This window comes from Vidua chalybeata, chromosome 1 (assembly GCF_026979565.1).
Source record: "Vidua chalybeata isolate OUT-0048 chromosome 1, bVidCha1 merged haplotype, whole genome shotgun sequence".
Classification (NCBI taxonomy): domain Eukaryota; kingdom Metazoa; phylum Chordata; class Aves; order Passeriformes; family Viduidae; genus Vidua; species Vidua chalybeata.
Window position 1 is genome coordinate 63,300,671 of NC_071530.1, and position 18,565 is coordinate 63,319,235.

General features: G+C 40.0%; 1 protein-coding gene across 1 annotated transcript; it reads right to left on the bottom strand.

Moving 5' to 3' along the window:
- Positions 1 to 14,575: 14,575 nt before the first annotated feature.
- On the bottom strand, positions 14,576 to 15,313 carry RNF182 (ring finger protein 182). Its single transcript, XM_053959745.1, has one exon. The coding sequence runs from the start codon at positions 15,311 to 15,313 to the stop codon at positions 14,576 to 14,578; it is 738 nt and encodes a 245-aa protein (XP_053815720.1).
- Positions 15,314 to 18,565: the final 3,252 nt, after the last annotated feature.

Sequence of the window (18,565 nt, forward strand, 5' to 3'; positions counted from 1 at the left end):
CAGGAATCTTATAATGTAAACCACACTTCTCTCCAAAACAAATCCAATAAAAGGAGGTTAGTTTTATTCACATGTAGTCAGGCCCTATGGAGAGACTAATTTGAAGATTCAGGGCTGATCTGGTTCTATAAAATTGTAAATTCCATGCCTTTTATGGACCTTCTAATTGTATTTTAGAAAGATGGCAAGGGATACCTGTCTTAACAGGAAGTTATTGATTACAACAAAATAGAAGCATAAGAGGTGTTCATCAAAGTAAAGACAGCTGGAGGCCAATGGCAGGACTACCTAATGTAGTAGACTGTACAATCCCCAAATTCAAATAAATACTCCACAGGGAAATGCTAATTGTGACACCTTTCTAGATTCTGCTGTCAGTACTGCTGACCAATGCATGGCAGCATTTGCCTGAGGGAAGTTGCAGAGCATGTGGACTTATTTAGCAAAGTAACTTAGAAAGATAAAAAACCTCAGTGCTTAACAGGGACCATCCTTGCTGAAGGAGGACTCACCCGTGAAGACTTACAGGACTCAAATCTGTCTCCATGAAGACACAAAACTGTCTCTACCTCCTTTCCATTTCTCTTTGCAATTTCAGGGTGAGCTGGTTGGTCAGCATAGGCTCAAGGACCACCATTATCAGTAAGGTCCAGTTCTTGTCTGTGGGATTGGATGAGGAAAGAGGAATACCTGTGTCAGATGGGTCCCACGAGACTGCAGTGGAAAGCTTTCAGAGAAGATCATGCTGTTACAATGCTGCCCTCACTGATTTACTGCCTCAACTGGTGCAGTAAAATTCTCTGATCCTAAATTGCATCACTTTGCAATGCAGTATTTGTACGTGTGTGTTGCTGCATCATGCTGCAGCTTTTGTGGTTCCTGTTTTCTACCACTTCTGGCTCAGAGATGGCCCCATTCTGGTGAGCAATGACGTAGCTTCAGCCAATCATCTCAGTGTTCATTGAGTTGTAGCTGCCTTATACAAGTGGGGACGCAGACATCAGAGACTTCCAGTCTGGGAAACCTCCTTAGGTCATCATGCTAGAAAAGCAGGTCCCCTCAGAAAATCTAAGTTACCTCTCTGCTGCCTGCTCTAAGATACTTTCCTGAGTGCTGGATTTCTAGGTTTACCATTCATGCACCCCATGGTAACTAGAAGCTTACCCAAGACTATTTTGTTTAAGTTCCTTTTCCAGCACCATGGAAGTTTCAGGTAGGAGCAGGACTCACCTGTGTGGCAGGCAGAGCTTCCCTTGCACCCACTGCTGGGATCTAACAAGCTGCTCTGGGAACACACTTTGCCATTCTCCACCTTCATTCTTCACCCCTTGCTGCTGCAGCTGCAAGATGCATTTCTTTGACTGTGTCACCTTTAACATGATGACAATCACATATGTTTATGTTTTTAAAGCATGCCAGTGGGTTTTATTGTCATCCATTAGATGTAAGGAGGCATCCTGTACACTCATTCCCCTACCCACAGAAAAGAAAGGAGAAGACCCCATCAGTGACTTCAGTAACATCAGGCACTTCACATACAGGCACATCTTGGTGTGGTGCTGTGCCTGAGGATAGATGGAGTGTACAGCTTTTCACAGGAAGCTGTGAGGCCCGCCCCCCCCTTGGTTTGGGAAGCACTCTTGATACAACATTTTAAATTTTTGTTCTCTCTCTGTTAGCCTGCAGCATTCCCAGAAAGGCTTCACACTGTAACAGAACTCAGATGGCTCACTGTTCCTACCTCTGTCTGTGCTCTTTGAACATAAGCTATCATCTCTGGTTTGCAATTAAGATGCTGTAGTGGGACTAACAGCAGGAGCTTCTGGTACACTGAGCTACCAAAGGTTTTGTCAGCTTGAAGAATTTAAAGGTGAAGTAGTGCAGCAAAGCAATTGGAAAAAAAAAAAAAACACTCATGAAAATCTCTTTCAACAGTCATGTGTTAAGAAAACCACGCAAAGCTGAAAGAAGAAATTACATACCTGAAGTATTTTTAACTTGCTATTTGCTATATGCAGCATATAAGTTGTTAACTGGAAGGTATTTTAAATATATTAATGACACTGCTTTGATCTGCTCTAGTCCCTTTTCTCTAACCCTTCTGGTATTTGGTGGTGAAAATACAGGAGATACTTGTGACTTGCCTGCAGCTAGATTACCTATCAAAATTTTTTGCACAAACACATTTGTGGTTGGGATATCAGGTGCAGGGAGAAATAGTCATTGTCATTGTAAAGTCTGAGCACTGTTCTCAGTGCTAAAAGAATAGATCCATGGATCAAGAAGAGTTTCATTCACATCAAGAACTTAAAAGAGGCAAATATATTGCTATTCTTTGAATATACCAACACACCTACCCTCACTGTGTCCTTTAATGTTTGAAACTCTGCATGGTGGCTTTAGATTACTTTTGAAATGCAATTTTCACATTCTTGTTTGTTTTGACTGATATCTTAATGCAATATAAAGTGCTTGCCAGAAACAATCCTTCTCTGTCAGACAAAGGCACCAAAGAAACATTCCTTGATTTGTGCTTGGCAGCTGTTGAAGTAAACCCATGTCAATAGAAAATTTCTTTTACTACAGTTTTACTGAAACAAATTGTTATTAAATGAATCCTAGGTGATTCAGAAGCATGCAACTCCTATAGTGTATTTTTAATAGTAGATTTTTCCCTTGATGCTTTCACCTTCACCTTGGATTTTTACTTTACCATAACAAATACGGAATTTTTCAGTCATTCAGAGACACAATCATAGCAGGAGCAATGGGTAGTCCTGCACTTGCCTTCAAGCATAAGAGTGGCTTGATCAGGGGAACCACAGAGAGCTGCAGAGAGCTGACCGGTCACTAATTCCCTTCTCCTACCCACTCCTTTTTGAAAAATATAAACATACCTGTCTTTTCCCTTCTTCCTGATATTTCTTCTATCCTTCCTGAATTTTTAAATAAGACCCCTGATAGATCTGAGACAGCTTTAGCAAGATCTTTTTCTAGGCTCAGCAGATAAGCCTAGGAAAAACTCATGCCTGACTGGAAAGCCTCCAAGCTCACCAGTGACAGTCTCACTTTTTCTTGCCCAATTTTACCTGTCACTGGCATTAATTTTACGAGCCATTTGCTCACAGACAAATTTTCCTTAAGGAAGACTGATGCATAAAGAGTCTTTATAGAAGATTTTTCAGTTCAGGATGGGGTTTAAGTTTTCATTAGCCTCTACCTCCCAGTTTACCTCCCCACCACACGGCCTTCCCTACTCATTGTACATCACTGTCCTCTCTGGGGGCCCCCACTCCTGCTCCCCCACTTCCCTTTGCTTCCCCACAGATGCTGCCCTATGCTTTCCAAGTAGCAAAATCTGGAGCACAGCATCCACCTTACCCTGTTTATTCTGTCTGGGTTTGGAAGCCACCACTGACCAACATGCAAGGAGGTCTGAGGGAGATTTTCTTGTAGTCTGAGGGTGCACTCACAAGGAAGAGCAGCACGTGTGGCACAAGCTGCTGGGACAGCCATCTGCAGAGATGACATGGGACCTTACTCTTCTCACCTTATGATGTCCAGAAACCTCCATATATGTCAAAATTACAAAGATTTTTTCTCTCCAAGAATAATAATTCTCATTTCAGATAAATTCACTCCAATCCTATACAACCTTAAAGACACCCAGCAGCAAGGCAGACAGGGGCAGCAGGAGCTGGGAGAGGGACAGGCAAGGAGAGTTATGGCGCTGGCCTCTGGAAAAGAAGGGGCTGAGTGTGCTCAATGCCAGATGTGTGCAAGCCATGGGGACAGGATGGGAGCAGGGTCTGGCTTTGCCAATGCCCAGGTGCAATTGCCCTACAGCTTTAATGGCTGTGCAGCGTGGAAGAGGATAAAGCTGCACAGGCAATGCGAGTCCGTGCTGCACCACCAGTGCAAGGCGCTGCAGTGGGACAGAATGCTTCATGCAACACAAGCTGCATGTACCAGGTAATCGCATGCAACGCTGGGAATGAAATGCACCATCTCTCTTCTTGTTAACAGGAACACAGGGCTGCTTCCCTTGCTGCCGTGTAAAGATACCCACAACGATTTTCCTCCCAATTCTCCCTTTGAAGCCCATTCAGTTTGCTCTGCAGGATTTCCCAGAGGTGTCTGGCACCACATGGTTCAGCTGTATCTCCTTGGTCAAGGAGACAGCCGTGATTCATGTTTCAGACAAGCAGTCACAGCTGGCAGGTAAGCATCTCTAAATGTCCTCATTGTTCAAGGTCTGGGAGTCACAGTCCTCCCAGCCCTCCCCACCCATTGTTGCCATAGCTCTGGACAACCAGGTGATATTGAGGTGCACTCCTCTGCTCCTACCAGGGGCTTAGTCCCAGGTCTAAACACCAATGCCTCCAGCCAAATCAACCTCCAGATAACTGGCCGTTCAAATAATGTGTCAATGGCAAGAGGGGGGAGGTTTGCAACCCTTTGTGTTGCATAAGCAGCTACTGATATTTTCTGTGGTTAAGGAGGGAGAGAGCTGACTTTTAGTCTTAACATATGAAGAACATTGGTCTAAACTTCATTTATTTTCCTCTTTGGAGGTTCCAGTAATGCTGGCTAAGTGCTAAAAGTTCAGTCTGATATCTAACAATGCTGTCTGTTTTCCCAATTTATTTTTTATGCTGTTTTTATGAGTACTGTTCAGTAAAGAAGCAAAGAACTTGCAAGTGAAGTTCTTCCTCATTTGAGATGAGAATGTCTCATTTCTCATTCTTTCTCTTTCTCAATCTTACTGCACTTGATTTTCAAAACCTATGTATAAAGTTTTGTCAGGACAAACCAGGAGAAATATATGAAATTCTGAGGTGGTAAAAATGAAGTTGGACAGACACTTCATGTTTTAATTTACCATGGAACAAAACAAATTACATTTTAATCTGAGCTTTTATTTCTACACTAGAAAGAGGGATAGACAGTATGCCTCCACCTTTTTCCAAGGATGGGTTGCTTTCACCTCAGAGTGGGCTTGGCCTACAATCCAAGGTTCAAATATCTGCAAGCTTAGAGGATCATGAGATCTGGATATCAGAAAGCTGATCAGTTCTGGGCCATCCCAGACTAACAGAGAAGAAGGAAGCAAAGCACGGCAGGGGAGGTTTTGCAATTTAAAAAATAAAGAAGCACTGCATGAGTTTTATATCTAGCCATCACTAAACCAAAGTGTCATCCATTCAAAATGTAAATTACACCACTGGCCACATACTGGCTAATGTGAATAAATCTTCCTATTCTACCCACTTCTACAAGATCACATACCGCAGCCCTGTGAGTTGCACTTCTTTGTGGTCTAGCTGCACCTGAAGCCAGCAGAGTTAGGCAAAACTCTTACTCCTTGCAGTCCTGCTAAAAGAAGGAATAATTCATGCCAGGGGAGTGTGTGTTCACTGAGTTTGCAAGTCACATCCGTGTCCCCGACGACCAGGCTCCACCAACACCTCTCTGACAATGCGAGGGATGACCCAACCTGCAGCTGGCTGCCTCCAAAAGCAGCAAATGCATGTGGACTCAGGCTTTAGAGGTGCCTGGACTAAGGGTTTCCAGGCAAGGACATCCTTCCCTAAACCAGGAAGAGCCCTGTGTTTTTAATAACCAGTCAGTTAGCAAGGCCAGAAAATGTAGGACTCCAATGCAAAATACATGCTGCAAATGACTTTCTGGCTGCTACCTGGGATGCTCCCTCATACATGCTGGCATTTCATTTTAAAAATGCATGGTTGAGTGATCATCCAGAAATTTTTCTAGCTTTAATTTAGTTTTCTTGCAATCTTCCTTTGCACAAAACACTTTACATACTTGTGCAGTAAACAAAATATTTTGTCTATTTGGTAAAAACATTGAAACACTATCACATACTCACCTTCAGTCTATATTTGAACTGTTGCAATGAATAACAGAAATAAAATCTGAGCCCTTCAAACCCACACATTAAGAAATATGCTTATCATGACAAATCTTTACTGAAAAATTAAAGTTTTATTGAGTGAAACAATTGCTTTTACATTAGTACTTCATTATTTCAGATAGCAATGGTTATATTTTTGTCATTTGCTTCCATGTCATAGTTTCCTTGTCTGCAAGATTACGGCAGATTTCATCGTTCCACTCATTAAATAAACAGAAACAAAAAGAAGTTCCCACACTATGACATAAATTTAAAAAATACAGTTATAGAAGGCAAAGTTACAGCAGCCAAACTCCTCTCATAAAACTCATATTACATTTGGTAAGCCTCAACTTGATCTGGAATTTAAAACCTATGGATTTTTTGTGACAAAGTAAAAAGTAAAGCAATCTATGATTAAAACTTCATTTTTTCAAGTTTGTTGGATTGAGAATTTTACTCTACAATCTGTCCATAATTCACTGGAGTGTACACACACAGTCTTCATGTTCTACCTGTCTTTGTGCATTATTTCTGCAATCTCTTGCAGAAGATCTACAGCTGTTTGCCCTTTCCACCCAAGCCCTATTGTGTGATCAAGTCTTTTCCTCCATTTCCTTATTTTGTTTTTTAATCCCTTTTCTCCCCCACATTTTCAGCACCTACTTGTGAAACTTCATTAACTATCTGCATGATTAATGCAGCCTCACTGACCTGGTTTTATTATTGTGTTTAATTACTAAAACAAACAAAAAAGTCATTAGAGATTTGCAGCTGACCCTGGAAGTGCCCCAAAAAGTTTCGGCCTCATGATTTCATTCTTCACTGAAAGAAAATAAGCTCTACCTAGTTTTATTGCAATAATAAGGTTTCCTTACAGTCACTCAGTTTTTCTAACTAAAAGATGGGACACTGATGTAAAGAGCATTAGCATGAAGACCTCCTGGGACTGCACAGAGCCTTCTGTGAGGCCCAGGACAACAAAATGCTGAGGTCCCTGCTTATATCTGGTAGGACATCTGAAGGAAGAGGCCCAAAACCTTTGCCCTGCTAGGCAATATCAAGAACCCAATGTAATGGGCTTGCTGTCTAAACAGCATCATTATTAATCATTTTATCTGAGAGCACCTCCTCTTCTTGGAATGAAGAAAGAAGGGCATGAAAAAGGCCACAGGTCTTAAGGAAATAAAAGATTCAGTAAAAGGTGCTTAAAAGAAAAATATATTCTTGCAATAAAAAAAGCTCTAGGCTGTAGTTTGGGATGGCTGCAGCAAGTGGATGAGGTAGATGCCATCACTATGGCAGAGAGAGATGATGAGTGGCTGCTCGGTCCAGCAATGTCAGGCCATGTGCTTAATAGAGCTAAAATCCATACAGTCTATGCCAAGATTAAATTAAATATTCTCTGGAATCTACTGTCTCCTGCACTCACGTGAACCAGACAATTTAAACAGGAATATTAGAATGCACAGGACAAACTCACATGTTAATGAGTTTATCAGTGCACATCCGTATAACATATAAACTAGCAATAATCAAGTGTAACACCTCAGATGTGCTGTTAGGACCAATAAAAATGACAAAGTCATTTCCATGGCTGTAGGAGTACAGATGTCTTATGTGGTCATATGGCTTATCAACAAATGGCACTAATTAGAATCTATTTCTAAATGCTTCATCCCACCTCAAAGTAAAAAAGAAGAAGCCATAGAAAAGGTTCAGGCAAGTGCAGTGGCTGGTGGTGAGCATGGAAAGCCTGCTGCCTAAGGAGAGATCAAATAGACTAGGATGTTCATCTTGGACAAAAGGCAGCCGAGGAGAAATACAAGGGATAAAACCCTGATGTTAACATCTCCAAGGATAGATGAAGTTCTGAGGACTGTAGAGGAAACAATATGCCATCATACCTCACAACTGCTTTCCTTATTGGAATAAGTAGGGCAGATGTAACAAGTATCTCAGGGGGTTTTAAGACAAGCAGACCTTTTCCACCAAGTATAGAATTAAATTGTGGGACCCTATGCTGTGGGAATTTATAGGTGTCAAGACTATAAGTGGGTTAAACACAACATTTAAAGGAATCCAAAGAAGTCCATAGGCAAGAATCAACCCACAGACACAACCTCCATCTCAAGAGATCTGAAACTGCGGATTGTCATATATTAGGAGGTAAATGAGGAGCTCTACATCCATGTGGGCTTGTATGCACATATTCCTTTTTTATGTGCATCCACTACAGCTGTGAGGTTAGAGAGACCCAGCAGACCTCCCACCTGGCCCAGGGTCAGCATAAAGCATAGCACAGCTTTTTAAAAGTAAGTAGCTTTTGAATGTAAAACCACATAAAATCTGGCTGCCCACCTAGGATTTCCTTAGTCACACCGCTCCTTCTTGTCCTTTGAGTGAGGTAGAGGATTATCTAATATGTTGTAATTAAATCAGAAATACAGTTACTGTTGTCAAAACATTAGTCATTTTTTCATGCACAGATCTGATTCCAGTGTCACAGTTGCAAAGACATCTTTTCAAACTCTGTAACACTGGATTAAATTTTTCTTCTGAGCTAAGCTGTCAGCAAAAACTGCTTAGCAGTGAGTGGCAATCAATCCAGCCTTGTCTCTCAACAAGTTAAAGAGTTTTGACAGAGTGTAGTTCTCATCTAGAGGTTTGCTTATGAATAGAAAATTCAAATGCTTTTTGAAAGCATACTGTTAATAAAATCATCCACTTTTAGAAAGAAAAGCACTATCCAAAGAAGTAGGCTGTTTGCCTCAGCACCTCTTGAAATTTCAGTAATATTGCCATGCATGCACTTGGGAAGATGCATTTCTTCAGTTTCACTTGACATTCTTGACATTTTTCACTCCTTAATGCAGAAAGCAGTGTCAGCCAGGACATGCCACAAAATATAGCCACGGATACGTGGTACACCATCTCAGTGAAGTATTAGCTGCTCAGCTACTGGTTGCTTATCTCTTTTGTTACTTGAATAACAAGGATTATGAATTATTCAGCTACAGTATGAAATGTATAAATATGATGCATTTCCCAGATTTCATAAAAGTTAAAATAGTGGGCATAGAAGAAAGGGACTACATTATGCAGAAGAAAAAAGATAGGATCAGTATGAGGCAAGTATTTTCTAACAAAGAAGCCTATTAAATGGCTGAGAAGTCCCTTGTGGGAAGAGGTGGAGGCCTCATCACTTTAGATATTTCAAACCAGACCAGATAAAGCATTCATCTCTACAAGGGCAAAGGAAATGGATAAAATTACTTATTAGGCTTCTTCCTATCCATCTCTGATTTCTACCATTTAATACATTTTTTAAAATGCAAACCACATTTGTATAGCAAAAGGCAGAAAAACAAAAAACATTTCCTACTTGTAGTGTTGCCCAGCACAATTAAACTTGATTTAAAATTAAATTTATGCTAGCAATTCAGACTGCAAGATGACTTGTCTTTGTTTAAGGTCTAAAACTGAAAGCTTTGCTACTATCACACGTGTCTCTAAAAAGATGATTTATTGTCCCCAGACTGGGAATTTATTCTTTGTGCCAGAACTCTTTGTGAACTGTGATGTTTCAACTTTGACAGAGGTGGCTGATGCAAAAGAAGAATGGTGCTTTACAGAAAAGTAGTGGAGTACGGGGTCTGTGCCTAAGGTCTGGCAGACTTATCAATTCCCTTGGAAATCTCCTGCACTAAATATTTACTGATGTCACTCAAAGGATAACGTCTAGTCTGCTAGTATGAAATTAAAAAGAGTCTCAGTCTCTTTCTATCACTTTGAATATCTTAAAATTATTTCAGAATTCTTAGTTCTTCTTCCCCACATTTTTTCTTTTTCTCTGTTTTTTATTTTTTAATCCTTGAAGGCAGTACTCCATTTAAAATAAAGTGCACTGTCTTGCTTTGTAGAAATAAATATGAAGAAATGGAAAAAAACCCAACCCTGAGAAGCCTTAGGATAGTCAAAATGTTTAAAAGTGTGACACTGGATCTTTCACTCCACCTACCATCCATATAGGAAGATGAAATCATGATGTAGAACTCCTGTACAAGAAATCAAGATGCACAGTTAAAGTGAACTGTCCCAGAGGCAATGCAGGGGTGGGTGTTGAGCCATACTGGTGCTCAGGCTTGGGACAGCCTTTCAGTAATTTTGAACCAGCTAAGACAAGGCAGGATACAGCCCCATGTTTTCCTTGCTTTGACATCAAAACTGTTTCAACAACATGCTGCCATTTACCCGCTGCACCCTGTTCACTCTCGCATCCTGGCTGCAATTTGCCATATTTTCAGTATTAGCCTTGCCATGCTGGACTGGGCTGCAAACTCAGTGTAGTAGAAAAGATTGCTTCATTTCAAAATAATGCTTACCCACAGTTTCATGTAGATTTGTTTCATGAGAGGGGGAAGAAAAGTAAGAGGAATAGTGAGTTGAATCTACCACTAGAACTGGCTAAAATTAAGAAAAACAATGGCCTTGTACCCAATAACAAGGAAGTCCCTCAAAAACTTCATCTGCCTTCCTGTGAACCTCCACAGTTCCTCTTCCTCAGGTTGAAGTGTAGCCACTTAGGTGGAAATCTGTGTTTTCCTGTTTTGTGCTTGTCTATCTGGCTTTTTGCTGCTGAACTCCACAGAATCAGAGAATTCTTTTAGTTGGAAGGGACCCACAAAGGATCATCAAGTCCAACTTTCAAGTGAATGGTCCATACAGGGATCAAAGCCATGACCTTAGCATTATCAGCATTATGCTCTGACCAACTTAGCTGTATCTTCATGTAATCAAGTCTGTTTAGAAGAGTCTATTTTTGGGTACATTGTTAAATACTGGCAACCCTGAAGTTTGCCAGTAATGTTATCAGGACAAGAGTTTGTTAAGTGTTATATATTAGCATATACAGTTTTATGGGCCTATAATCAATGTAGCAGGACCTACCAAAGGTCCTACAATGCAGCTAAATCAAGACATCAGCCCTTACTCTGGCCAGTCCTGTAGCTTTAAATAGTTAACATAACAGTGGGAGTATGCCCAAATCTAAGTATCCATTTAAATTAGAATGACGTTCAATACTTTGCAATTTGGAAAGTAAATGTACTCAATTGTAATAACAGTAGTGAATTAATTTAATTACCAAATGAATTTTAAACCCCAGAAGGGTCAGTATGAAAAACATTAAACCTTTTGCAGTAGCTCTACCCCAAAATATTTATTCAAAACAGCCCTTTTGTCCCAGGCATAGACAAACCCCCCCTCTCTTCTTTGCTCAGCTTCTCAGTCAGCCTAACCCCAGCTCCACGTCCTATGTAAGAGCCCACAGACTCTGTTAACCCATGCTCTATTAATTGCCCTTTGGACTCTGGGCTCAAGCCGCACCTGCAGAGTTTCATCCCTCACCAAGTCTTGCTCACAGGATGGCCCAGCTCAGCACATCCTTCCCAAGCTGTGCCCAGCAGCTGCTCCTGCATCATCCAGCCCCAGCCCTCAGGGGATACCACAATATCATACTGTAAATGGGCAGCTGGTGAGGAGAGGGTCTGCATCCGCAGGATAAGCAGGAATTAAAAACAAACAAACAAAAAAATCTCATTTGGACTAAATTAATCCTGTAGTAATGAATTTCTAGCACTTTGTACTTGGTTGAGTCATGTCTGGGCATAGCAGGAATAAATCCCATTGAAAGGGAATTGCCTTGGTGTGCAGGCAGTATTTCACAGCCCCAGGAGCCATTACTTCCCAAGGAGAGAAAAACAATCAGAGAAAAGGAAGGAAAACCAGGCAGAGAAGTATGCAAGTCTTGATTTTAGCCCCATTTACATCGATTTCAGCACAGTTATTCCACTGCAGAGGACACAAAAGTTTTCAGGTTTTTTTAGACAAAAGTCTAAAGGATGGTAGAGAATAAAAATAAAGGAAGAGTAATACCTGAAGTTCTTCTAGTCTCAGTCACACAGCAAAAAATCTTCTCCACAAATAATTGAGATTTATCTCCCAGCAATTCTCAATGGCCATATTGTAAGTCATAGAGGTATTTTATGATCCCAAAGTTGCAATAGCATGCTCTGGCTGACTGGCAGCATAGCTGTACAATCAATATGCTTTTGCACGCTTGCATCTTTCAGTGGGTTAGAAATGCAGCACAGCCTGAAATAACAGCATAAATTTAATGGGCTGGCAGTCTGAAAAGTAGAGAAGTATAACAACTGGTGTATTAATTTGTGCTGTGATGTGTAACTGATACCACTGTAATTTTGCTACAATTAGGCTCTGTTTTAAAACAGAGTACAAAATACCTGGCACTGAAGCTAAGATAATCAGCTGAAAATCAAAAGGAAAAGACAACAGGTAGCATTGTAGAGCATGTTGTGCAGAGGTAATTAATATATATCACACATTTGCAAAACCTATATCCTCTGTTAGTCAGCCCTTTATTAGAGACACTATATTCAGACAAATTGAACAAATCCTAAAACATATAAACCCCTAACACTACAAATACATCTTTCTGAAAGTTATGAAGTTCTATAAAACCACATAGGTTTCTGTTTTTCTTTTTTTTTTTTTTTTTTTTTTTGACATGATTGTTGTTGGATACTTAAAATTTATGAGTTCATAGATGAGTCAAACCTTGACTGGAGATGATTCCTCTTCTAACTACATGTGCTTTACCACAAACATTAAAAACAACTACTTAGGAACAGCATTTTCTAGGAATTCTGAAAATATTTTAGGCATAATTATTTTCATTACAGAAAAGTCTGAAACATTTCCTTTAATCATTCAATACATAGCTCCATAACTCCATACACTTGAAAACTATAATTTCGCTGTAAGTTTTCTTCTCACATATGTGTCTATATGTACATACACACACATATATATGCACTATTATAAAATGAGGGTCAAGAAAAGCAGGACCTTTACATTTCCACACTTTCTCTGTTTGCAATAGGAATAAAACTGCAGATACCACCTGTGCCATCTACAAAAATTGAACCAGCTTAATTTCAAATCCTCTTGACAGGCTCTGCTTTTCCCACTATCATTTTTTCATTCCTACAGAAGTGTGTTTGCTCTAAGAGTATATTGTTAGGCCATACATTCAATTTTCATGCAACAAACCTCTCTCCCTTTTACACTGCCCTGAAATGACTAAATCTTGTGCCAGACCCAAAAACCAGGCTTGCACTGCTCAACTCCACTCTGCTGTGCACAAGAAAACCAGTTTGCAGCTGCGGTGTTGCTAGACCTAGTTATACACATAAACATTAAATATTACTTATTTTTGTGTTCTTCCAGTAGTTCAAAAAGTAGCCTAAACCATGCAACATACAAGCAAGCCTTACAGGACCTGGTTCTATTTGTGGAATGGTAAAGTATCAGTAATTCCTCTGAGCTCCACTAATGGAGACATACTAATTGCCACATCTAGATTGCCATCAATTCACAGTGGTGACAGGGAGAGTTCAGAGTATTAAAACATTTTGAAGGACTATGCCTTAAACAGAAATCTTCCCAAAGTCACATTATCTCCTTACAGTGCTCATTCTGTGAACTCAGAACAAAAACAAACAAACAAACAAACCCCTAAACCCAAAAAAACCATCCAAACAAAACCTTGGTTAATGATTTCAGATTTTTTTTTCTCAAATTTGTATTACTGTTTGAAGATAATATATGGTTTCCTAATAGTTGTGAATAGAAGTCTATCTTGAGAATTAAAGTCACATAAGCCAAATTCTCCAGCACAGATACCACAGAGTACATGTGCATGAGGTTGGTCATCCATTAGGAAGGACTGGTGGCTTGGAAATGTCACTAGTGCTCATGGAAATGCTGGGAGGGAGGGTAAGCATAATAGAACATAGCTAGAGAAATCTGCAGAGCTCTGAACCCTCAAAGGGAAGCCTAAGGTGTGTACACTGAAATAAGTGCACCTGGAGAACAGCAAACACGTGTCTGGGTCCCCAGAAGTACTCATTAGCAGGAATATTTCATAGTGAGCTGCAACTGTATGACAAGGAAAAATGGGCTTCTCTTTGGGGAAAGTGTTCTGGAGACAAGTTTTTAACATTAAAAAAAAATGTTGGCCTCCCATGAGTATTTTTGCTGTAACAAGAACTAAAAAAAATTGGTAGTTTGTTTTAGTCTTCTTATAATATTAACTAGTAGAGTGATTTAATTTGCTATAAATGATGAGGGATTATAAATAACAAATATTTCAGAGCATGAGATGCTTTGGGTGAAGAGATGCAGTACTTGCATCTGGAAGGTGTCTGCTACAGTAATTTCTTCTTGGGTGAATCCTACAGCATGAACTGACTTGATCAGTACAATACAAAGCAAAGTCCTACTCATTTGAACAGTGGCAGCAGCAACAGACACCAAATTTGGCGATTTTGCTTTATCCGTTTCTAAAATTCAGCCCTTTAAAATCAACATGTAATTTTTATTTCCAGTTCTTAGCTCAAAAAATGCTTGGGGTGAGGGAAAATTCAGTTGGAAAAAAAGGAACCATGTAACTAGGGCCACTGCTTGCATTTAGTGGGATGGACAATAAGAATAAATAAGAATACAAAGAATACAAAAACAGGATAAATCAACTGTGCTACACATCTGGTAATACACCTTATTTTACTGTATTTGTTATCAAGATGACATGCAGTCTAGAACTTCATGGCAAACACACTGGCAAAAGCCATAAATCATGAGAATAACAAGGCTCGAAGGAACAAGGCTTACAAAGACAACCCCAAGGGTGACTTTCTTGGATACCAGTAAATAAATCCCTAAAGGCAAGGAGCTAAAATACAGCAGCCCTAGCAACCACACTAGCACCCGAATTGAGGTCTGGAAGAGCAAAGACGTGCAGTTCCACACTGTCCAGTTGTGGGACACAGTTGCAACAGAGTCAAAACTTGTAGGCCTGTAAAATTCCACCACGGGGGTTGAGTTCAGAGTCTGGGGACTTTCTCTTTGTACTTCCATGATTGTTATAACCAGGCAGTTAGAAGAGGTGTGAGAAGGGCTAACCAGAGATGCCAGCCTCTTGGGAGTCAACAATAGTTCTGTTGGGTTGTCTGGTAGGCACTTCTTTCCCTTTCCCCCACAAGCTAAATTCAGAAGGATGTTGTTGTCATCAGGAAGACTACTAACCTCATCGTCTGGCAGGCACGTTTCAAACCTGCAGAACGGGCACACTATGACTCCTTGCGGGGAGTCACCAAAGTCTATGATCTTGCAAAGGCATTTGGCACACACTCTGTGACAGCACTCCAGCACTTTTGGTTTTCTCTGCCGCAGGTTATAGCGGTTGTAACAGATCTTGCACTCAAGCTCATCTGAGCTCTGGGTCTCCACGGACTCCTCTGGTAGCTGACTGGTCATTTCTTCAGATGGTTTTCAGACTCGTGGAAAGAGAAGTCAAGGGATGAAGAGGTCGCTCAGTCTTATTTTAGAACATTTTCCTATCACCCATCTCAAACAGAAAAAGAGGAGATGACATCATCGAAAAGCATCAGTAGACATAATCAATTTTCAGCTTCTGCTAGGGATTGTGCACTGCATGTCCTTTACTCTGAGCCAGGTGTCCATCTGAAAAAGCCAAAGGGGAATTTTTGTTGAAAGCAAAGGCAAAAACAGGAAAGGAAAGGGGAAAGGGAAAAGCAAAGGGAAGGGGAGAGAGAAAAACTGAGAGGGAAAGCTTTAGCAAATGAAATATGCAAGTTCTACTTTTTATAAGCTCAGCTTCCTTTGCTAAAACTACCTCTAGGGTACCTTTTTTTCTGTGGCATACAAGGCCTATATAACAGTCATGCTGATGAAACTTAGCATCATACTGCATGGATTTATTTTAGAGTTGAAGCTCTGAGTGGTTCAGCCCATGAAGTTCTCATCAGAAGCTGCAATCTAATCACTGATCTGTGACCATTTATTTAAACTCTGGTTTCCCAAGGAAATGAGACTTGACAGCTGGAGCTTTTGGTCTTTCCTGGTAACTTGTGAACCTGTGGTCCAATTTCAAAAAAAATCAGCAGAGGGGCCACAGTACTGAAGATAATTAGGTTGCTAAAAAGAAATGAGCACTGGCAATTGGGTAGAGGAGAGATATTTACAATAAGTACCATTTATCCTGGAGGGCAGTGGGTGGTCAGCACATGCAACCTCTGCTCTGAATGAGCAGCATGCTGCCTGTAGCTCAGCCAGAGAGGAGAGCAATGCAGGGGGAAGCTGGTGATACTCTGGGGAAACAAAAAGTTTGGGGGAGTGGAATGGGTATGAAAGAGGTCCAGGGCTACGTGTGGACCTAGGTAAAATCTGGATTAGGCTATGTTAATTTTTCTGTTTGTGGAGCAGCCCGTTCTTTTTCTCCACCCAGCTGCTGGGCATACGATTACAAAAATAAGTGTTTAGCTTGAAACAAATGTCTCCTTCAATATGTGGCTGCTGGGATGAAGGCTACTGTGTCTTCCAAGGGCATTCACCAGATGCTCTGGTTTTCAAGGGTGTCACGGCTGTGACAGCTGTTTCACACCTCAGCTAAGGAGAGGTCCGTGGCACGCTTGCCCTGCTGCACTGCCACTCTGTGCAGCAGTTTTGCCACCAGAAGCACCTGCCTCACTTAAACAAATGTCTTGTCATATTTTGTAACAGGACTTCAGGAAACAGCACATGTATTATAAACAAAGCATTAATCAGGAGTATGTGCTCTGGGGATAGACAATCACCAGCATTTACAAAACCAGCTCTTATCTGCCAGAAGATAAAAACTTCTTCCAGATTCAGGCACATGCTTGCTCAAAGAAATGAGGGCAGAACTGCATTTTGCAGGTTTTCAAACTCATCCCTTCATTGCTGGATTAGCAAGGAATTGGCCACAGTCAAATGATGGGCAAAGTCAGCACTTGTGTCCAGCTGCCTCTTGCATTATCAATAAGGCACACTGAATATGAAAAAGTGTCCTATTTCAAGAAACTTATTTCCTGACTATTTGTTTTAGTAAATATAGTAAATATGTGATTTATTTCCTTTTCCATTGGGAAGTTATTACTCACTCTTAGCATTCAGATTTTTGTTCTTTTATTTGAGGACAAGACAGGAAGCAACTCTTTTAAGCACGTGTTCCTTCTGTCAATACATTTTACCAGCCAACCATCAGTGAAGTCTCTTTCATGAGCCTCTTGTTCTTACTGTGCTTTAAGTATTTTCCATTTCTGTATATCCAGCAGAAGATGGGAGATATGAGAGAGGTGGATGTATAACTTCTATAAGCAACATAATTTGTAAAACTCATCTCCAGGGTTTTAAAACAAAGATGTAAACATCAGACAATGCAGTAACAAAAAAACCATGACAACACAGTATGTAAAAAAGCATATATATTTCTCTAAAAATTGTTACAGACATAGCCCCCTTCCCATTCAATTGTTTCAATAACTCCTTTCTTGCCTCTTTCAATTTATGTCTTTAGTGCTCTAATGGTTTTCATCTCTGCCTCACTGTTGTTTTTATTATTTGTATTGTGGATATATTTGTGGCATGTTGCATCAGGCAAAGCAAACATTAGACTATCCACAATTTTCAAAGTGTACCAGCTAGACATCTTCTAAGACACAAAAAGTACATCTTTTACAGAACTTACAATTTAGCCTTTATCCTTCGTTACACTATGTGCTTCCTTATTAACTTCTACTACTCTTTTTATTTCATTCCAAATACCATCTTCTAGATGACTTTTAGGTAGATATAAATGTCACGAGATGCTAACTTTCCAAAGGATGAACAAACCACAAAATGGACCAAAAAAGATGAAACGCCAGCCTACAGGAAAGCAAAGAACTGCTGTAAAATTAAGAAGCCAAACAAAAAAGCAATGGTTTTAGGCTTTCACATCTTGGGTATCATTTGCCTTCTGTACCTGAGGGGAATTAGGATTACTAGGAAGGTACTGTTAGTGGTCTGCTGGCAAACGTTGTCCTACAACATAAAACTAGATTCCTGATTAACCAAAAATATTCTAAAATATGTGTCTGCTTCTCATGGAAAATGATGACCTTTCTTTGAAAACTTCCAACACGAAAAACTTGATATTTTGGTGTTTGTCCTTCTATTACTAATTAATATTTCCAGGCTTTTTACAAAACCCAACCCACTTTCCAACCAATTCTATTCAGACATGGATCACCTCTCCCTGAACCAGTTTTCAAGTGGAATGTGTTTTACTGATTTTACCATCTTTAAGTACTAAATTTTGATATTAATACAAGGAATAACAAGTCTCTGGGACTAGCAATGTCCCAGTTGCTAAACTGGGATCATTAGCTCAGTTTCCAGAGCACAGTGATCTTCCTATTGTAGTTTGTGTCACGAGCTATTCTACAATTTATTTTCAAACTCTTTTTAAAATATAATGTACTGTACAAGAAAGAGTGACTTTCATCATCTTTCTCACTTCACAGAGTCTCTAAAAAAAAAGCCTGTCTGTAATAAAACATTATTGATAGTTTTTTCTTTGGCTAAGTTTAGATGCTGGATTTCTCCTTACGTGTTTTAGTATGAATACTGCTTATTACTATTTGTTATTTATATATATTTTCATTTGAAAATTAAAATTTAATCACTAGTTCCTATTAGCTTTTC

Excerpts from the sequence above, each read along its gene's own strand:
- RNF182 (XM_053959745.1), bottom strand. The coding sequence starts at position 15,313 with ATGACCAGTCAGCTACCAGAGGAGTCCGTGGAGACCCAGAGCTCAGAT.